The sequence below is a fragment of the Juglans regia genome, chromosome 1 (assembly GCF_001411555.2).
Source record: "Juglans regia cultivar Chandler chromosome 1, Walnut 2.0, whole genome shotgun sequence".
Lineage (NCBI taxonomy): Eukaryota > Viridiplantae > Streptophyta > Magnoliopsida > Fagales > Juglandaceae > Juglans > Juglans regia.
Genome location: NC_049901.1, coordinates 6,960,724 through 6,982,956, shown reverse-complemented (window position 1 = coordinate 6,982,956; position 22,233 = coordinate 6,960,724). Strand labels below are relative to the sequence as shown.

General features: G+C 36.3%; 3 protein-coding genes across 7 annotated transcripts in view; 2 read left to right on the top strand and 1 right to left on the bottom strand.

The window, feature by feature from the left end:
- The window catches only part of LOC108988016 (auxin transport protein BIG), a 28,755-nt gene extending 22,343 nt beyond the window's left edge, over nt 1-6,412 (top strand). Inside the window, exons 9-14 of the mRNA XM_018961098.2 lie at nt 12-234; nt 485-886; nt 1,270-1,413; nt 3,033-4,058; nt 4,631-5,134; nt 5,563-6,412. Coding sequence (XP_018816643.1) covers nt 12-234; nt 485-886; nt 1,270-1,413; nt 3,033-4,058; nt 4,631-5,134; nt 5,563-6,384 — 3,121 coding nt within the window. The 3' untranslated portion in view covers nt 6,385-6,412. The remainder of the gene's footprint in view (nt 1-11; nt 235-484; nt 887-1,269; nt 1,414-3,032; nt 4,059-4,630; nt 5,135-5,562) is intronic.
- Nucleotides 6,413-11,876: 5,464 nt separating this feature from the next.
- On the top strand, nt 11,877-15,258 carry LOC108987953 (rhamnogalacturonan I rhamnosyltransferase 1). Its single transcript, XM_018961036.2, has 8 exons — nt 11,877-12,508; nt 13,043-13,110; nt 13,239-13,327; nt 13,435-13,600; nt 13,702-13,991; nt 14,123-14,327; nt 14,415-14,572; nt 14,732-15,258. The coding sequence occupies exons 1-8, from the start codon at nt 12,196-12,198 to the stop codon at nt 14,976-14,978; spliced, it is 1,536 nt and encodes a 511-aa protein (XP_018816581.1). The 5' UTR covers nt 11,877-12,195; the 3' UTR covers nt 14,979-15,258.
- Nucleotides 15,259-16,974: 1,716 nt separating this feature from the next.
- On the bottom strand, nt 16,975-22,126 carry LOC108988227 (transcription factor BIM2-like). 5 transcript variants are annotated; one of them, XR_001995641.2, is made up of 9 exons: nt 21,873-22,126; nt 21,689-21,785; nt 20,970-21,039; nt 20,784-20,879; nt 19,223-19,653; nt 18,305-18,434; nt 17,912-18,023; nt 17,436-17,515; nt 16,980-17,335 (listed from the first exon to the last, which is right to left on the bottom strand). XR_001995641.2 is itself a non-coding variant. In XM_018961414.2 (8 exons), the coding sequence occupies exons 1-7, from the start codon at nt 21,973-21,975 to the stop codon at nt 17,913-17,915; spliced, it is 1,038 nt and encodes a 345-aa protein (XP_018816959.1). In that variant the 5' UTR covers nt 21,976-22,126; the 3' UTR covers nt 16,975-17,435; nt 17,912. The 5 variants fall into 5 exon arrangements, 4 of the variants coding, with proteins under 4 accessions (XP_018816959.1, XP_018816956.1, XP_018816957.1 ...); XM_018961414.2 differs by lacking the exon at nt 17,436-17,515 and having other exon boundaries at nt 16,975-17,435; XM_018961411.2 differs by having other exon boundaries at nt 16,980-17,515.
- Nucleotides 22,127-22,233: the final 107 nt, after the last annotated feature.

Genomic DNA, 22,233 nt, shown 5'->3' with positions numbered 1-22,233 from the left:
TCTTGTGCCAGATTCATGCATGACAATCTGCTCTCTGAAATCCTTGAAGCTCTTATTGTCATCCGTGGCTTGATAGTGCAAAAGACAAAGTTGATTAGTGATTGCAACAGGCTTCTAAAAGATCTTCTAGATAGCCTTCTGCTTGAGAGCAGCGAAAATAAGCGACAGTTTATCCGGGCCTGTATCTGTGGTTTGCAAATCCATGGAGAGGAGCGTAAAGGACGAACTTCTCTGGTATGAAAAAGTTTTGTTTGAAGATTTTAATCTATTTGAACTTAATTTTGAGATTCTTTTGCATCTTGAGTTGATTCAGATAAATTTCTTTATTGGATGAGTAATTTATAATTCTATAGATTTTACAACTTTAATATGCTGTACTTCTGTTTTATTTTTATTCTTGATTTGTTTTCTCAATATGTAGCTTAAGTTTGTATTATGTTGATGCAATTGTCCATTTGAAGATTATTTCAACCCGCATGTGCAGTTTATCTTAGAGCAGCTCTGCAATCTAATCTGCCCATCAAAACCAGAGCCCACCTATCTGTTGGTTCTTAACAAGGCACACACTCAAGAAGAATTCATCAGAGGATCAATGACGAAGAATCCTTATTCCAGTTCAGAGATTGGCCCATTGATGCGTGATGTTAAGAATAAAATTTGCCACCAGTTGGATCTGCTTGGTCTCCTCGAAGATGATTATGGAATGGAGTTACTAGTTGCTGGGAATATCATCTCTCTTGATTTGAGCATTGCTCAAGTTTATGAGCTAGTATGGAGAAAGTCGAACCAATCTTCAAGCACTTTGGCTAGTAATAACCTGTTATCCCCTAGTACTGTTACTTCAGCCAGGGATTGTCCACCTATGAATGTGACGTACCGTCTTCAGGTGTGTTGATACTACTTTTTAATTTATGGTTCTTAGGAAATAGCTTTGAAAACGGTGTGTTCCCACTTAACTGAAGAACTTCTTTTATACCTTTTATCTGTGTTGTTGGCTGCATATGATTACTGCTCATGGAGATCTGTGTTGGGATCCATCCAATGCATTTGTTATTCACACCTACCCTTTCTGCTCTGTATAACGATGGCCATGCTCTGATTTTGAGAGACACTGACTAAATTTATTGCTGAAGGATTGTGTATGAGGATGGTGGATGTTAGGTGTTTTGTCCATTTTGTCTAAGGTGTAGATAAAATCATGGTGATGACTAGATTTTTGGCTTCTTGTGAGAGGCGTTCAGCATTTTTTACTGGTGATATTTTTGGCAGGGATTAGATGGCGAAGCAACTGAGCCTATGATTAAAGAGCTGGAGGAAGATAGAGAGGAGTCACAAGATCCAGAGGTTGAGTTTGCCATAGCAGGTGCAGTTTGCAAATTTGGTGGGCTTGAAATTATTTTGGACATGATCAAGGTGCGTGGGCTACACTTCTTTACTGTCTAAGAAGCCCGAGTTGAATTGATTTATATTCCTCATACTGCTCTTAGTGTTAATTCAAAACTGTCACCGGGCCTTTTTATTTGGGAACACTGTAATTTGTTTACAGAAGAAATAGAAATGGCCGGAGTGGAAGGTGCATATTTACATAAGATCTACTATGAATAAAGATTCAATACTCACTACCAAGAATGTAATAAAAACCAATCCACATATTCAGAAGATTGCTTTTTTCTTTTATTTATTTTTTCAGTTCTCTTTGAATTGATGCTGCATTTGGACATAGTTTCTTAAAGATTTTAATTGAATTGGTTGAATTTGATTTGTAGATTAAGTATGAATATCTGAATCCATGTTTCTGTATTATATGTCAGACAAACTAAATTTAAAAAATTTTAGGAATTTGTCATTTCCAAGCTATGCACTATTGCCATTTTGTAAACAAATTTTTTAGATAAGTAATGATATTGAATTTTATTAAAAGCACAAGTACACTAGAAGTATATATGGGGAGCACCTATCTAAGAAGGGGAAAGAGAACAAGAGTTTTGAACATCTACGAAAGAAGAAAATCTAGTAGTGTTATGGTCAGTTGACCATTCGTACAAAAGATTTAAGCAAGAAAATTTTCAGCTCTAGTAGCTTTCTCTCCCAGTCTACATAATTTTAGGCATTGTGTTCGTTCCAAATATACTCAAATCACATCAGAGCCATCTTCCATAAATAATTTACTCCCAATCTACCTCCCTCCCAAACTGCCAATAGCTTCACCACCCTTTGGGCACCCACTCAATCTCTAGGAGATGAAAAATTGAAGCCCACAAAGCCTTAGCTACATCACAATGAAGCTGAGGATGATTGATAGTTTCCCACTCTTCTTGCATATGGGTAACCAATCTATGACCATTGGACTGTCCATAGGATCTTACCATGTAACTCCCCAATGGAATTCTCAAACCACATGGTTTATCACCATCTCCCCCCTTTAAATTCTCGACGTCCTCATTGGGCCAGTCCATCATAGGTGGCACGACTCAAGTTCCACATTTCTGGTTGGGATAGGCTCCGATACAATTTGTTACGCCCCCAATGGAATGCTCAAATCACATGGCTTATACTTCAAAATGACTAGTTAATGATACAATTGGAGCCCCATTGGAACCCTATAAATAGCAAAAACTTCTCCTTCCCAAGCAATGTGGGATCCTGTACACCACCTACCCTTATTCCTTATCCTATGGGATATCACATACCATGGGCTGCCATATTTGTTAGTATGTTACTGAATTTAGCATATTTGTACTTGATTGTATAAACTTGCTCAGTTTTTCCTTTTAATCTGATCATATTATATTACGAAAATAGTATAAATATTTTTCCTCAAGTAATGATAGAGAACTTTTTTACAACTCTTTTTATAAATGGAGGGCATTTTTGTTAAATTTTATGACTATTTTAAAACTTATTTTGCAAAAATTCCCTCCATTTAATACAAAAGCTTATCGAAAGGATTTATCTTTATCATTTTCTTTTTTCTTCACATTTGCTCCCCTTCAGTTGTTTTTAACCTATCTGACTTTCATTAAAATGTGCAGCGTTTGCGAGATGATTTTAAGTCCAACCAAGAGCAGTTGGTTGCAGTTCTTAATCTCCTCATGTATTGTTGCAAAATAAGAGAGAACAGACGTGCTGCGTTGAGACTAGGAGCTTTAGGTCTACTTCTTGAAACAGCAAGGCGAGCCTTCTCTGTGGATGCCATGGAGCCAGCTGAAGGCATTCTGTTAATTGTGGAAAGTCTGACGCTGGAAGCAAATGAGAGTGACAACATTAGCATTACACAGAGTGCTTTTACTGTTACCAGTGAAGAAACTGGCACAGGCGAACAGGCCAAGAAAATAGTTCTCATGTTCCTGGAAAGGCTGTCACATCCTTTGGGCCTTAAGAAAACAAATAAACAGCAGAGGAACACTGAAATGGTTGCACGAATTCTGCCCTATTTGACATATGGTGAACCTGCTGCAATGGATGCACTGATCCAGCATTTTAGCCCTTACTTGCAAGACTGGGGTGAATTTGATCGGTTGCAGAAACAACACCAAGACAATCCTAAAGATGAGAGCCTTGGTCAGCAAGCTACGAAGCAGAGGTTCACTCTGGAAAATTTTGTTAGGGTTTCGGAGTCACTTAAGACTAGTTCTTGTGGAGAGAGACTAAAGGACATTATCCTAGAAAAGGGTATTACTGGTGGTGCAGTCAGACATCTGACCAATAGTTTTGCAGTGGCAGGGCAGGCTGCCTTTAAATCCAGTGCAGAATGGGCAGTGGGTTTAAAACTGCCTTCTGTACCACTTATACTGTCTATGTTGAGGGGCTTGTCAATGGGGCATTCGGCCACCCAAAGGTGTATAGATGAGGGTGGAATCTTACCACTGCTTCATGCGTTGGAAGGAGTCTCTGGAGAAAATGAAATTGGGGCGAGGGCAGAAAATTTGTTAGACACACTATCTAATAAGGAGGGGAAAGGAGATGGGTTCTTGGAGGAGAAGGTGCGCAGGTTGCGTAATGCAACGAGGGATGAAATGAGGCGTCGAGCTTTAAGGAAGAGAGAGGAGTTGCTTCAGGTAATTATTCCATTGGACCTACTGGATAACTTCTGCTTCTATATCCGTCTAAATTTACTAAATTGGGGCTGGTGATAATTGTGGCTTTTTTAATTTCACTTCCAAGAAAAGGAATAGTGAGTATTACAAAATCTTTCTCGTTGTGGCTTGTGATAATGTCAGATAAAACAAGATTATAGGCATGACCTATGCTGGGTGCTTTATTTTTGTTGTAAACTGTTTTTGAAATTTAAGTTTCTATATCTCAAATTGTTCTCTGATTCATATTTGTACTTTTAAGAAGCTTTAATTGGAAGTGTATGGTCTCAATTGTTGTAAGTATCTATCTCTCGGGATTGTATTATCAAAGACTGTTATCCATTAGTCTGTTCCTTTTTTATTTCGCCTTCCACTGTTCCCGTAGTATCTAGCCATTTGAAGCCATGAACAAAATATAATGCATCGTAGTACATTCTGAATCCTCTTCACTGAAAAAAAGAAAGAGGAACAAATGCTAGTACATTTTGAATATTGATGCAAGGAAACGAAGTAATAGTGGTGGAAACTGATTTCCTTGCTGGTAATTGGAACAGGGGCTTGGAATGCGACAAGAACTAGCTTCAGATGGTGGTGAGCGAATTGTTGTTGCTCGGCCAATCCTTGAAGGTTTGGAAGATGTGGAGGAGGAGGAAGATGGGTTGGCATGCATGGTGTGCCGAGAGGGTTACAGTTTGAGGCCTGCTGACTTGCTGGGTGTTTACTCTTACAGCAAGCGGGTGAACCTAGGTGTTGGCCCTTCAGGAAGTGCACGTGGAGAGTATGTTTATACGACTGTGAGTTACTTCAATATCATTCATTTCCAATGCCATCAAGAGGCCAAAAGAGCAGATGCTGCTCTGAAGAACCCAAAGAAAGAGTGGGAAGGTGCAACCCTCAGAAACAACGAATCTCTTTGCAATTCCTTATTCCCCGTTAGAGGTCCTTCTGTTCCTCTACCACAGTATATTCGTTATGTTGACCAGTTCTGGGACAATCTCAATGCTCTTGGACGTGCTGATGGAAGCAAGCTCCGACTGTTGACGTACGACATTGTTCTGGTACATTACTATACTCTACTTGTCTTGTGACCTTTTTCCCTTCCCTATATTTTTCTATGTTGATATTCGTTATCAACTGAAACATATCCAAAAATATTTTTATGTTGATATAGTATTTGGATCGATCGTATCTAGGATTTGTCATGATATATATTAAGGGCAAAATGATGTTTTGAATTTTACTTTCTTGTTTTGGATGGTAAATAATGTCTCGAAAAGATGTCATTGAGAACTTTATATATATATATATATTTGTCTATTTGTGGTAAGTCATATCTTTCTGAATGGGCAATGTATTACTCTCCCATCTAGGTACTAATGTGGGTCAGTCCTTTTTAAATTGTGATGTGGTTCTGTAACTTGAATTTTCATACTGTAAATATGTCTCACATTTGGTTTTCATGTCTTATCCGTATGTTCAACTGTAGATGCTAGCTCGATTTGCTACGGGGGCGTCATTTAGTGCTGAAAGCAGAGGTGGTGGAAGGGAAAGCAACTCTAGATTTCTTCCTTTCATGATCCAAATGGCCCGTCACCTTCTTGATCAGGGAAGCCCCTCTCAGTGTCGCACCATTGCCAAGGCTGTCTCAGCATATTTAACCTCTTCCACGACAGATTCCAGGCCCTCCACTCCATCTGGAACACAGGCTTCTGTGGGGACTGAAGAAACTGTCCAATTTATGATGGTGAATTCACTTCTGTCAGAGTCGTATGAATCCTGGTTACAGCACCGATGCGCCTTCTTGCAGCGTGGAATTTATCATGCATACATGCAGCACACTCATGGCCGGTCAGCAGCTCGTGGATCAACAGCCATTGTCAGAACAGAACCAGGAAACACTGGGGGAAGCCCTAGCACTGAATCAGAGGGTGCCGATGATCTATTATCTATTATCCGATCAATGCTTGTCTATACTGGTTTGATTGAACAGCTGCAACATTTCTTCAAAATAAAAAAATCAGCAAATTTGTCGTCTGCCAGAGCAGAAGGAACATCTGCAGTCTCAGAAGGGGAAGATGAGAGTGGAAAGCTGGAAGACTGGGAGGTGATGATGAAAGAGAGATTATCTAACGTGAAGGAGATGGCAGGGTTTTCTAAGGAGTTGCTCGCATGGCTGGATGACATGAATTCCGCCACTGATCTGCAGGAGGCCTTTGACATCATCGGTGTTTTGCCCGATGTTTTATCTGGAGGGATCACGCGGTGTGAGGACTTTGTCCATGCTGCCATTAATGCGGGGAAAAGCTGAAACCCAGACTGATTCGGGGGGGGGGGGGGGGGGGCATTTAATGTTTTCTAATGCCAAATTCGAGTGACAAACTCCCTCTAACCATACGAATACACACAAAATTTGCCTGTTATATCCCCATTGAGAGTGTAAGGGGTGAGAAAACCGTCTGGTTTTAGTCTGTGCGGACATATATTGTTCCTTGTTAATGAAAAAATGAACTTGTTTTTCCCCTAAAAATAAACTGCCATTTCATTAATTTTCTGATTTCCATTACGCTTTCAGATTCCAAGAACTCGAGTATCATGTAATCGCCAAAATAAAATACTTACAAATATTAAAAGACGTGACTTGTAATCAGAAAACATGTTCATTTCATGAATCTAATATATGATCAAAACCTGCTGGAATCAATGTACATAAACCAAAATAGTTTTTACTTTTAAGGCCCATGTACGATTCGCATTATTCTTGTGTTGAGCCATTGGGCTGGGAAGTGGGAATATACATAGATGTTGATGAATATTGACTAGCCCCACTTGCTAAAGTTTGTTGGTCTTTGTCCTTTGTGTCAATTATATCTTCTTAATAATATGGGTTTTTTATATTTTCCTTCTTTTATTTATCTATTATGATATCAATTTAGTCCAACTCAACTTCATCGAACTTTTATATATTGAAAAACACATTAAACCATTTTCAATGAATTTTTAAGCAATTTCAATACAAAATGCTTTTTTTTTTTTCATCTTCTTCTTATGATGTGGAATCTCATCAAACTAGGGCCCTTTAAATCTACCCATTCATAAAATATTGGATTCATATGTATCAGAGAATCCATGAGCACTCTTAAGGAGAAATCGAACCCATGATATCTAAGTTTACAGCTCATTCTAGACTTGTCCCATGACTACTAAGCTATACCCGTACTGTTTTTTCTACCCACCATTTATATTGCATGCAAATTGTGTTGCTTTCATGGTTATTTAAACATTTCTAGCGATGCATTTTTTTAATATGTCAAATCAATAACTTTACTAAAAGTTGAAATTTCTTTTTATTTATTTATTTATAGTAAATTTTAAATATTTACACCCCCGTTTGGATTAAAAAAACATCTCAAGTCATTTTATCATTATAATTTATTTAAATTCTCATCGAAATATAATAAACAAATTCAACTTTTTTAAATCTCAAAATATTAAAAATATTAAAAAATAATATTCTAACAATATTTTATTTAATTTTTAATTTTTATTTAAAAACATCTCATCTTATCTCATTATCCAAACAGGAGCTTAATCTGTGTATCACACATATACTCCGCTAATTATCTACTCACCACCTAATCGAATGAGATGCTACGCAAAATTTTGTTGTTACGTCTCCTCTCCGGATGGTATATCAAAGCAAGCAGGGGTGTAAAATATTACTCAAATGAATATTAATTAGGATCATGAGTGCATGAGATCTCCCCATCAACAAAGGAAAAAGCAAAAAAACTAGTGAATTTAATTTGGAAGGATACCCAATGATGATGGCTGCGTGAGAGTTAATAAATTGAGCCCAGAAAAATTGTGATGAAGTTAAGTTTGGAACCAGATCCAAGGTCCATTTTACGTGTCATGTAGTGTTGGATAGTCAATAGATGACAATGCCACCTCTCATCCATCACTGCTGCATTAATGCACCGAATAAGGAACTCCATGTTAGCTGTGCTGTAAAAATGGAAGATCATGACCTTCTACTTTCATTACTCGAATACTTATTTAATTTATTAGTTATTTAAGATATAGAAAATAATTAATTTAATTAATTATTATCCAAGTGCCTTTTCGGTGCTTAAATTAGTTTTTCCCATGTTCGTGGATGAACAGTACGTACGACGATTTATATGGATCTCTTTGAGGTAAACGATGCTTATATATATATATATATATATATATATATATATATATCATGTACTTCAAAAACCATATCTGTCAGGGTACTGAATCTCCATCGTCCCAACTTGATCTCTTCAATCAAGAAAAAAAAAAATTAAGGTAAATGCAATTTTGGAAACGTGCATGATGCCTTTATATTTGATACAACCATCATTAATAAACTCAACACTAAAAGAATTTCAAAAAATAAATAAATAATCAATACTAACATATACAGGCTTTTAATGGGCATTGGACTTTCCACAAGTACTGTAGAGACTCATATATATATATATATGATCACACGCTATATATTTCATGACGCGAGAGCAGCGACAGCGGAGCAAAAATAAATAATCAATCGATGGGATTTTGTCGCTATTGAAAGATCCAAAAACATTTCCATTTATAATTAGATAAATGACTTGTGCCAACTTCAAATAAATAAGTTTTATACAAAATTTGGTAAAAAAAATAAACCCCATCTAAAAAAATTATTTTTTATTATCACATTTTTACAAAACATTTATATAAAACTTGTATTTAACATTAATCTTATAATTATACTCAAACTAAGAGGAAAAAAAATCAGATAGATTAGTGTCCCAGTTGATCGAATAACATAGCAGCACATGATCCTTGGAATTAACAAAAAAAAAAAAAACCTCACCCACAAATTAGAAATCCCTAGTATTTACGTATATATACTTATGTATGCCACATTTAATTATGGACGTGATCAACTATATATATATATCCTCTATAATCTCTTGTGACAAAACATAGAAATCAATCGATGTACAGGATCAAATAATCCTGAAAATAATAGTAAGTAGTTATTAATATAGTCTCGAGTTGATTTGTAAAGTACACCATTTACATAACTTAAATGGTAAGATTTAATTTGTAAGATTTAAATTCAAAAATTTATCTTTTTAAATAAAATTATGTCATGTGAGCACTTTATTATATTTGTTCTACACACCGACTCAAGAATAAAATTTTTCTAAATCTCCCTACTATAAATATTAGATTACAGTATTTACTACATAAGACTATATATGCATGATATATAGCATAACATTATCAATCAGAAAAATATGATCTTGATTAAAAAAAAAAAAAAACCAAACTAGTCGGAGTGGTTAGGATTCAGAGATGAGTTGAGATGGTTTGTGAATAATAGAATAAAAGTTGAATTGTTTATTATATTTTATGTGAGAATTTGAAAAAGTTGTTTTAGAATTAGAAAAAGTTGAATTGTTTATTATATTTTGTATGAGAATTTAAAAAAATTATAATGATCGATGAGATAAGATGAGTTGAAGAAAGTTAAGGTGAATTTTGAATACAAACGAATAAAGCTCATGTCATTGCAGATCATCACTTGCCGGCCTATTCTAATTTTTATGCCTTGCATCGGAGAATTTCCACTATCCCTTTATTTTAACTTTTGTGGGTGCATGCAGAAATATTAAAGCCAGTGAATGGGTAGAAACGTGTGCTTGTGCTCCATAATCCACCTTTTGATCTTCGACCTGATCATGAGTATCATCAGTACTACATGAATATTAATGGGCATGCGGTTAGTTTTACTTTTGCAAGATCATATTACAAAAGATGCGGAGTTTGAGGTAGAAAGTGTATATTACATTTGATACGTCACAGTCGAAATCCACCAACGGACACAATATGAGATAAGAAAGAACAAATGGATATTACAAAGCTGTAATAATAATCCCATTTATTAGCACTAACAATGGTGATTCCTTTCCTCACATCTTTCGCGGTTGTTATGATTGTGAACTTGAAACGTTCTTGAATATTTAATATTCTTGAAAATTTTATAATTTCTTCTCTCTCTTTCTTAGGAAAATATATGTAATTATTTTCTTCCTATTTAAAATATGTTTAAAAGATCTCTCTCTCTCTCTCTCTCTCTCTCTCTCTCTCTCTATTCCGAGTTATTACAGTGTTTTGATGTGGTAAATACGTACTGATCATCATGAAGTACTCTTCTATTATTATTATTTAAATGCAAGAGATCATTAATATTATTGCCACACCATTGATCAATTCTAATTAGTTTTTTTTTTTATAAGAAAAGTTAAGATTAATATATAGACAATATTGTCACGCTATCACAGCAACATGTATAACGTTTTCCTTCCAAAATTACTCATTTTATAGTCTCCTCCATTTAAGACTTTTATATATGGCCATTGATTGCAGTTGAAATTTTAATATAATATGGGTGAAGACTCATTAATTTGGCACTAAAGACTAGGGGTGTTAAATCATGTTAATGGGTCTTGTCAAAATATGTATATTATACTATATATGTCAACTCTAACCCGACCTGTTAAGCTTATCGTGTCAAAATCTCAAATCTTAACACAATCCATTAACATAATGGGTCGTGTCTTGTCAACCCGTTTTGACCCGTTTATGTAAATAGGTTGAACAGACTTGAAATTAACCCGTTTGACTTAGTTAAGTTTAACATAATTTTATATAAATGTTAAAATCACAAAATATCTATAAAAAAAATATAAAATTAACAAGAAGTCCAAAATTACAATCCAAATAATAAAAATATCGAAATTAAAATTCTAACAATTTTATTTTTAGGTATAAAAGTATAATTGTAACTTTAACTTTCATAACAGGTCAAAACGGGTTGACCCGTTAAGCAATCGTGTCTTAACTGTCAAATCCGTTTTCATCCAAACACATTAAGGCTAAATCTTAATCCGTTTTTATCGTGTTGTGTTTGTATTGAATTAACGGCTTGTATCACATATTGTCACCCCTACTAAAGATCCATGTATGACTTGTTTTCTCCAAAGAATTATTAGTGGCCAGTGGGCTGAGTACTGAGTGTATTAAACTTCTATATTTTTATATTACCCAAGCTAGAAACTATATATATTCATAAATATTGGTACTAGCTAGCTAGCTCGTGTAATATACTTGTAGTACATATATTATACAACTACAGTAAGTACTGGATAAATATGAGTTTGAGAAGAGGATGTATATATTAAGAAACAAGTAAGTATGTATGTAAAAAAAAGAAGGAAAAATAACGAGGAGGAGGAGACCGAAATAAATGGTATGAATATGAAGATATAAAGAACTGTCATATGGTACGGTTAAAATCTTTACGTCTCTTCCTAGTAGATGGAACACTTTTGGCGCCTCAATTACAGGCTTTTGGGTTGTCAGTTCTGAGGTTTATGGCCTAATTCGGACCGATATACCGATATCTACCTCTCTGTTATATCTCCTCTCAACAAACTTCGACCTGTTCTCCGAAGAATCTTGGCGGGATACTGCATGAAATCTTCACGGGAAATCTGCTGCTACTTATTCGGATATATAAGATTGTACCAGAAGTAGTTTCTCAGTGAAGTTTTAGTTGAAACAATATCATATTATTATTTTTTTCTTTTCTTTTCTGGTTTTGGTTCAGATTGTCAGGGTCGGTGCGGTGGGACATGAGTATGAGATGGTGACACGGTGCATTTAAGCTTTCAGTTTATGGTTATAAAGGGTTGGGTTTGGTTTCTTTAATGCTTAGAGTTTTTAAGGATCGAGGAAAGCTTTAGACTTTCAAGAAGCTTTGATTATTTATGTTAATCAAGTTTAGAGCATATCTTGTGAAGATAACATTTACCATGTGCTTAGAATAATCATTGTTTCCCAATTTTGCACTATCCTTACTAAAAGACATTTCAGACCACAAATTTGAGTGACAAGTTCATACCATTGTGTTAAAGTCAATTTTTGGCACTGAAGCATTCAGTGAATTCAAAGTTGCAATAACATTGAAGAGTTTAAAAAAAAAAAAAAAATCTGTACGAATTAGTGGGTGAGTTAATTGAGTTGGAGGGGAAGAGTTACAATGTGTAAAGTGACGGGCTATGATGGGAAGCGTAGTTATAGGGATGAGTGCGAGATGGGATTCAAGTTTTGGAGTGAGGTGAAGGTCGGAAAGTCGAAGAGTTTGATGGTATTGAGGCCTCGAATGAAGCTGTTCGTAATTCGGGTGATAACAATTATGTTGATTTGTGCTTGTGTTGCTCAGCTAATGACGTTGGGAGAGCTGTGGAGGCCAAGAGTGTTGAAGGGTTGGCCTTCTTGTTTCAGCCCTTCAGAATTGCCTCTGCACGCTGAATTGCCTGCTGCTCCGATCAAAGTTGCTTCCCCACCAAAAAGTGAGTGTTGGGCTAGAAAGTATACCTCAGTTGCTTTCTTTACTTTTATAATTAGACGTTTGATGAATAATCGAATTAATTTAAGTTATAATCTGCTGCTGAGTAAAATTTTCAGTTTTAGCTGTCTCTTACGTTTGTTGTTTGGCGTTTTCCCAGCTCAATCTTGCTCTCTTGAACTCTGTCATTGCATGCACCTACTATGTAAACTTTTTAAGTTCAATAACTCGTGTCTTTTACTTGTTCGTAGGGATGCAAATCTAGAAAAGATAAGTATCGAATTCTTGTAAATTCTCAATTGCTTTGTCTCACCAGTTCTCGTAATAAGCACCATAGTCAGCAAAATTGCCTGTGTCTGCAAGACAATTTTCTAGTTGATTCAGCTTTATGTTTTGCAGTAGTTGATTTTGTGTTTCTTTTACTGTTAACTATTGTGAGCGAGCTTTCTTTCTTTCTTTTCTTTTCTTTTCCGATGAAAAGTTGGGATTTGTTATTTCATCTATCAGTACTTCAGAATCTGATAATTCTTTTTTGCAGGGATTTATAAGAACAATGGTTATCTTTGGGTTTCCTGCAATGGAGGCCTAAACCAAATGCGAGCAGCAGTGAGTTGTGACCTGCCACTTCCATTACAATCTCTATCACTGTTAAATTGCGATTCTCTGAGTTGTCTCTTAGTGGCGGCTACTTTGTCCACCTTTTTTTGTGTTTCACTTCTGGATCTTCTCTGCAGATATGCGACATGGTTACCATTGCCAGATACTTAAATGTCACACTTATTGTTCCAGAGCTGGATAAAACCTCCTTTTGGCATGACCCAAGGTAGGTTGATAGTCCTTTGAAACATGGATAAATTCACTCTTCATAAACGCCTAGATTTTTGGTTTAGGACTGCCCTCTATTCTAAGAGTGTCCTGTTAATGTGGCAGTGACTTCCAAGACATATTTGATGTGAATCATTTTATTAAATCGTTGAGAGATGAGGTTCGGATAGTGAAGGAGTTACCACCAAGGCTCAAGAGAAGAGTTGAAAAGCGAAAGTTATATTCATTGCCACCCATTAGTTGGTCTAACATGTCCTACTACCTTGATCAGGTAGGTTCATGAGTACTTACAGCTGGGATCAAACTTTTGCTTCAAAGCTTGTCCCTCAATTTGTACTAATTCTACTGATCTTTAAAAGTCTCTTCCAACAGATTCTTCCTCTGGTGAAAAGGCACAAAGTTCTGCATTTAAATAGAACTGATGCTCGACTGGCTAATAACGGCCTGCCTCTTGAGATTCAGAAGTTACGCTGCCGAGTAAACTTCAATGCATTGAAGTTTACTTCCCCGATAGAGGAGTTGGGTAGAAGACTTGTCAGGATATTGAGGCAGAAGGGCCCCTTCCTGGTCCTTCATCTCAGATATGAAATGGATATGTTGGCTTTCTCTGGCTGCACTCATAGTTGCAACAGTTATGAGGTGGAAGAACTCACAAAAATGAGGTTCCTTTTCTTAATCCTTCTTTTTTATGTTTAAATTCTTTTTAGTGATTGTCTCAATCGTTTTCCAGTACAAAACTTTAAAGTTAAGTTTTAATTCATTTATTAACTGTGGCAACTCAACCTTTCATTAGATATGCATACACCTGGTGGAGGGAAAAAGTTATAAACTCCACGTTTAAAAGGCAAGAAGGTTTGTGCCCTTTGACACCTGAGGAAACTGCATTGGTATTGAGTGCACTCGGGATTGATCGTAACGTTCAAATTTATATTGCTGCTGGAGATATATATGGTGGGGAAAGAAGGATGGCACCTTTGGTGGAAGCTTTTCCTAACTTGGTCAGTATGAAGCAGCATAATCAACCTTCCAATATTTTTACTTGGAGATGCATCCCATAACAATTTGATTTAGCTTTTATGCTACAGGTCACAAAAGATACTCTGCTGGATCCCTCAGAGCTGAGTTATTTCAAGAATCACTCATCCCAAATGGCAGCATTGGATTATCTTGTTTCCCTGGAGAGTGATTTATTTGTTCCTACGTATGATGGAAACATGGCTAAAGTAGTTGCAGGCCATCGCAGGTAATATTTAGCTGCCAATGCCATGTCCTCTTATGAAGGAATTCGAGAGTTTTGATTGAACTTTACCAACCATCATAACTTTACTGCACACTTACTACCAAACTTTCCTAAAGAACCAGACTTTGATGGGAGAACATTATTTTTTTTCTGGGGTTTCAGGTTTTTAGGATTCAAAAAGACTCTTCTATTGGACAGAAAGCTTTTAGTTGGTTTACTAGATCAATACAACGATGGGGCATTAAGCTGGGATGACTTCTCTTCTGTTGTGAAACAAATTCATGCCAATAGGATGGGAAGCCCAAAGAAACGAGTGATCATTCCTGCTAAACCCAAGGAAGAAGATTATTTCTATGCCAACCCATACGAGTGTTTGCAACTGCAAGATGAACCATTGAGGAACACATGATTATTTTCATGTTTGCCTCTCATTCTTGTGTACTTATCACAGATGGTTGGTTATCTACAATCTTTTTACAGTGGTTTAAATACAGAGAAGAGATTCTTTTTTACACATGAAATTCAAGTTTGGAGTGAGCTTTGCAAGTGTTGCTAGGGATAGTTATTTTCACCATTTTGAATAATCAAATTTATGTCAAAGAGTGAAAAACCTGCCATTTTTGGGGCTGATTATTAAATCAGCATGATTGTAAAGAGAAAGCAGAGACTTGTCTATAACCACCCCTCCCTCCCTCCCTCCCTCCCTCCCCCACCTATTTCATATATATTCTTGTACATTTATGAGCTATCAGTTTTTAATAAAAGACTCAGCTTCTGCACAGTCTCTAAGCATGGCCTTGGCGGGACAACTACCTTAGTGGAATCCAGCAGTGAGAATGAATTGATTATCATAGAATTTCATAATGCTAATCATTCAAGAAAAGTAACCTCTAGTTTTCATTACTATTAAAGATGGAATAATCCATCATTCAAACATAAGTGGTTGTAGTAGAGCAAGAAAGACGTACCATGAATTCTGAATATTTAAGACTTTCTCCCACGATTTAGGCATCAAACATGTTATAACTTCGTAGTGTCGATCCAAGAACTGTGCGTGCACTTCAAACGTAGCTTTCGTACCACAATCAGTACCAAAGAAGTCGGTGAGTTTCAAGTTTCAACGGAATCATTATTGCCATTAAAGACGAAAGAAGGACGAAAGAAGTTTGTGTACAACCTAGTCTAATGCCAATGCATGATTTATGCAAGCCATAACGTGTGCAAGTCTCGTGCCAGCCTCTTTAAAAAAAATCAGGTCCATTTGAAAAAATCTCATTTCTTTCTAATATGCTCCACTTTTTCTTTAAAAAGAATTGCACAAAGAGTGCTACGTGTACTTATAATTTTTATTATAAGACTCATTTTATTAGTTTTCTTTTGAAATTTAAATTTTAAATTTTATGATTTTCAACATATTAATAACTGACATGTAGAAAAGTAAGTTTTTTTGTAAATTTCTCTTAACATTTTTCTTGCACAAAACTTGTTCGTTCTTAATTTAGATCAAGCATTACTCTTTCATTAAAGACAATAACAACTCATCTTCGGGTCCAGACGGCTAAATCAAACTTGTATGAACCTCATGCTCCATCCAAGTCATCGCATTTTAAACTCCACACCACACAAGCCACTCGATCGAATTCCCGACGACAACTCTCCCAAATCCAACCCGCTCCAGCCTTCACCCAAGTTCCCAACCACACAGGCACGTAATCCTCAACACCAATACAGTTGCTTGTCCAATTTTTGTGTTGCAAAAGCTCAGAGCTGTCCGATCCCAACTATTTGCATATGTTCATGTTTTCCCTGATTTAATTTTTTTTTAAAAAAAACATAATAATATAGATAATTTCTTTGATTAGAGTCCCAATTCGATCAGCATATAACCAAAGTTATTATTTTTATTATTGGAAGCTTTAGAAAGTAGTATTGTGAAATTACAACGTTGTATTTGTCTATGATCTAACGCCATGTTTGTGTCTATTTTGGTGGGAACCAAGTGTCGGTCCTAGAAGACATTGACGTTGCCAGTGCCCTTTCGGTGCATAGAAATTAATAACTTCTTCGGAGAAAAAGCCAGCGATCAATAAGATAAGAGTACGTATTCCCTGTGAGAATTGCCAACTCCTACGCCACAATAAGGCCCAGTGCTTTTATGCCTGGTATGGTTACACAGTTTAAATTATTTTATTTTATATAATCATTATAATTTTTTTAAATTTTTATATAAAAAATAAAAAATAATTTATTTTTTTTAAATCTCAAAATAAAATAATATTAAAAAATAACATTTTAATAATATTTTATTCAACTTTTAACTTTTATCTCATCTCATTTGTATAACCAATTGAGACCTTACTTTGGAGAAGCAAGTGGCGTGGAAGTCAAAACACCTGAAAATTTTTATTCTCAAGCACATTACATATTTCACACAACTTGAGATTTTCTATTGCTCTGGCCAGAGGAAAACAAACCATTTTATCCTCAACTTCTCAGGTCGTGCCACTAAAGTGTCATTTAGTTCATTGATGAAAAACAAGGTTTCTCTCTGAGGTCTTCAGTTCATTCAAGGAAAACTTGAAGCTCTTACGTTACGGGTAAACCGCAAGTAACCAAACCAGATCCCTCTCTATGCACACAATACAAGGAAAGTTCTGCAGATGATCACCAGCCTTGTCTGGGTTGTATATTGCATATATTTATGCTACAAACATTCTACACCACATAATCCCGATGCCCATCATCTTCTCTTGATTGTTTTCTCAACTACATGCCATCCCAAAACATATTCTTTGTACATTACTCTACATAACACCTATCACCCCAAATATTTCACAAAGACAAAAGTTCCACACCAGTAGGGTACCTGATCAAATATTCACATGATTCAACGTTACATGTGCGACTCCCATGTCGAGAAATCCACCAAAAAGTGAAGTGCCGCTCCTAACATAAAGATGTTTCAGCATTTGATGGTAAAAGAGGACGTTTGTATTGCAGGAAAAAGATACAGAATGTGGAAAGAAAACTAACGCATAAAAATGAATGGTATTGAAAAATGAAAGCAGCTTCTCATTATATATGCATGGAATCATCAATTTGAACTTGAAGTACAACAAAATAATTTGCTACCATACGTCTCTAAGATGGTCCATGCAACCGGGACAAACCAAAGATGCATTAACATGTACAGTTGATCTGAGCAAACTAGTTATCTACAGACAATGATATGCAAAAATGGCCTACAAAAACCCCCACTTCTTGGGGTCCACACAAAAAATAAACCTCAAAAAAGAGGAGGAAAAAAAAATCAGAAAAAGAAAATGGAGACCAGAATAATACACTAGCTTTCTTCCGTTCTCAGCCTCTTATGAGCTAATCCAGACTCATTACGGCAGCTGGCAACTACAGCATGCCCCATAACTCGATCGTTCAAAGACTCTGTCTCATCATCCTGAAGGAACAAAAGTTATTTTTTTATTACTATGTGAACTGATAAAAAAAATTAATATAAGCCAGACATATCATCAAGCAGAGGAAAAACGGAAGTCGGCATCTGGACTAAATGGCACAATAAAAATGAAAAAGGACAACCACCACCAATGTCATCTCAGGTCCATTTGGGAAAAGGGGTATCAATACAACAAATATCCCCATAATATTCATTTGGGAATCATTTTCATAGCAACAGTAGCATCAGGGGAAGTAAGGAAGGGCTTCTAATTAAAAACAAACCTTTGAATTAGATGCTACACCATTCAGTCTGCTATTTGCAGGTTTACCAGCATTAATCTGCACTGAAATGCAGGTTTGTGATAAATCAACTCCAGAAGATTGCAGCGCTTGGGTCAGTGAATTCAGAATCCTGTTCAACACCAAAACCCTCTCAGCAACAGCAAACACAATACAGTTTTTAGATATAACTAGTTGTAGTATTCTTTGCCCAAGAGTGCCATGAGTATAAAGCTACCGAATACAAGGGGATCAAATCATTATTTTTTTGCAAGTAATGCAATTTTATCAAACAAGCAGAGGGGCACAACCCAAGTACACAGGATAGAAGATTCAATATAATACCTAGACAAAAATAACAATGTCCCATCCTGTTTGTATAAATTCTAACATCTAAGGTAAGTGCCAGGTAGTGCCATTACCATACAAAAGTTCCACAAATTAGGGGCAATAAAAACCAATAGTCCGACAAGAATAACACTGGCCTATCCTCCAGGTATTAGCCCTCACATCTAAGGAGCACAGTAATTATTCAAACAGAACTCTTGAATCCTTTTAGGAGGAAATGAATTGACCAGATTATCACCAACACTGAATCAACATATTGTTCTATGAGGAGACCCTTCTTATTGAAGATAAATCTCAGGCGTGTGCGTGTTCTCATTTCAAATTTCTGAATTCAGACCTTCATGCTTGGGCAAGCAAGCTTGCCACATAATCAAGCAAGAAAACTTGCCAAATTGTGATTATGGCCCAGCACATTAGCATCACAGTAAAAATGACTACTATAAACAAATTTCTACCAATCCAAGGACTTTGCCAAACAGCTAGTTAGGTAATCAGTGCAACAATGTCATTGAATTTATTTTTATTTTTTTTTACAAAAAAAAAAAAAAAAAAGACAAATAGGCAGATGCTCACTCTTCAGAATATGAATTCGAGATGCTAACTGATCCACCATCAACAGCCAGCTCCTGTTCATTCAGTGTACTATTTTGAACATCACACTCGGTTGGATAAGGTCTAGCATGCCACCACTGGGATTGGGGCTGGGATGACATATTTTCAGCATCAGAAACTGATTCCTGTAACGGCTGGGTAGGCACACCACCCCTAACAACAGGATCAAACATGTTTAGCTTCATTTGCACATTCGAAGGAGCAAGTGGTGTAGCTGACCCAGTGGGGTTATCAAGTGCCTTGTAAACCGCAGTTGTACCCAATTCAGATTCTGGTGAGTTCTGTGCATTTGTAAGTAAAGCTGGGGGGACAGTATTATTCTCAAAGCCAAAACCATTCTTTATAACTTGTGAATGATCCGCAAAACTTTCTGCAGGCCCACGATTATTTCTCTGTTACAAGCAGATGCAAGGAACCATAAAAAAGTTTCCTTTGAACGTACTGTGGAATCAAAAAGCCCCGAAATTCATATATTTTTTCTCATATTTACAATATGTGACCTCAATGTAGAGAAAAAACACAAGCATATTAATTCTCGAGAAAGAACCACCACACACAATCCATATAGACATACACCACCAAGCTCATATGAGCATGAGATCCACACCAGTGACATGTTTTATACAAGGAAAAATCTTCAACTTTCCAGAAGGAAAATTAATTACAGTAAAACGTGGACACCTCTACTTATCACTTGAGATACTATAAACCGAGAATTGAAAAGTCTTTTATAGTGAAGAAACCAGATGCCAAATCTAAAAGTTCAGAAAAAAAAACAGAACAAAAAAGAGAATAGGAACAAAAAAACTATATCAGTTAAATTGAATTGGCAAACTGCAAATTCAACCTTACACACTTCATATAACATAAAAATATATAGCATTACTCACATATAACTAATAGAATGAATCAGTAAACGGTATGCCCACATTGGAAAAAATAGACACTGCAACTTGAATTTAGCATGCCCCTGCAAACACTTGGTTCCAGTTTAAATTTTGTAACGTAAAAAATTAAAACATAGTCATACATACAAAACCTGAAGCCCATCTCCCCCCGCAAACAAGATCTTACAAGAGCTCTCGCACACAGCCACTTCTCAGTGGCAGGTTTGTCTCTAGGGCTAGGATCCATCTGCGCTCCAATTGCTTGATTGCAGGAACAGCCAAATTTCAAAATTTTCCATTTTTCTTATCAAATATACCCAGTGTAAAACAAAACATCTCTCTGGTGGCCTCTATAGACACTGCTTGACACACAACCTAAGTTTCTGTCGCAACTTTTAGCAAGAAGAGTAGCATTCAAAACACCTGCTTGGCACAGGTCAAACAAGCAGGATCTTCAACACATACCATGTTGCACAGTATTCAATCCAGGTAACTTACATTAACAGTGTCCAAAAACGCAAAGCTCCAAACAGAACACAAACTAAGAATGCCATGGAAAAGCATCTAGTGATCCAAAATAATATTACATGAACGTGCAAAAACAGACACACAAATGTCCACCATCAGTAGCTTACCCAAGGTATCAATTTTTTCGGTTCTGAACTCCACCCGCGGTATTGTCCTTCATACATATTTAATTTATCCTGTAAAAACTGAATGTACTCTATAACCTGAAAATAAATATGAAAATTTGTCAATTTCAAGTAATTAGATCTAATTTACGAAATAAAATGATTAAAAAGAACAGTCAATTGGTATACCTCCAACAAGAATGAAGCCTTATCTCTTTTTTGATCATTCCGCGGTAAGATATCTCTCAAAATCTGAAATCTGCCTCAACAACAAGCTTTTAAGGTGAGCAAACAATTACTGCCAAGGCTACTAACCTAATTTACAAACATAGATGGTTGTAAGCAAAAGAAATCTCCACTATGAACTAATTGCTCAGCTAATGTTCACCGAATTTAAGGGTTACTCATTTAAACTGCAAGTAAAAATTTATGAAGAAAATCGAACCAAAGTCTTTTGTCTGCATACAAATTGGAAATAGAAGCCAATCGTGGATCATCTGTTTTCACCATCAAATTAAGCTAACGGAATGTCTTCTGCGCAATCCCACGAGAAGCGCTTTAAACGAAATGGTACAAATACCAGTACGAAGTTTCAGCACCAGCCATCCCTAAGCCAGCACCTTTTGGTGAGCCTTATAACATGGGCCATGTGCTACTCGAGATGAGATTTTGCACATCTTTATGTTTCAAGTAAATTTATTCCGGGGACATCCATATTTTCTAACAAAAAAATTCCCGTTTCTAAATTTGTTACGAAGCCCTGGAATCCACAAGCACGAGGAAACAAACTAACACGGCCATTTCCATATACTACGAAGAGAACGAACTAATTTTTTTTTATAAGTGAGAACGAACAAAAATTAACAAAAAAAAAAAAAAAGTTCTTAAAGATAAAAAAAAAAGCTTGCCTCTCGTTAATCTTGCTCCTCCTCCTCTGTTCGGTCTCCGAATGCTTCGACCGATGCGCCATTGTCCTCTGATCCCTGCTCTTCCCATCCCCTCTCGCTGCGAACCCACAAATTTAAGCTCCTTTTAAAAAAGAAAAAAAAAAAAACAAAAACAAACAGATAGGAGATAGAAGAGAGCGGTTACAGATCCGAGAACAGGAGCTGTTTCTGGCAACGTCGTCTTCGTCGTCGTCGTCATCGAACTCGTGGTCGTGGTCGTGGTCGTGGCTCTTTGCTGGCTTCACCATCTCTGCGAATTGTACCCACGTGGACACAAGGGAAGACGAATAAGCCCTAGCAGTGGCGGATGCTAACGTGCACGATGTTGGTTAGGTTGTAATTTTGAGCAATCGTCAGGACAGGTGACGTTTTTGTTTCTGTATTCAACTTCATGGGTGGTTTTGGGTTCGGAGCCTGATATAAATATATATATATATATATTTTTTTTTTAAAATAAAAGTTATTCCATTTCACGACTTGGAGAAAGGAAATATGGACCACCCTGG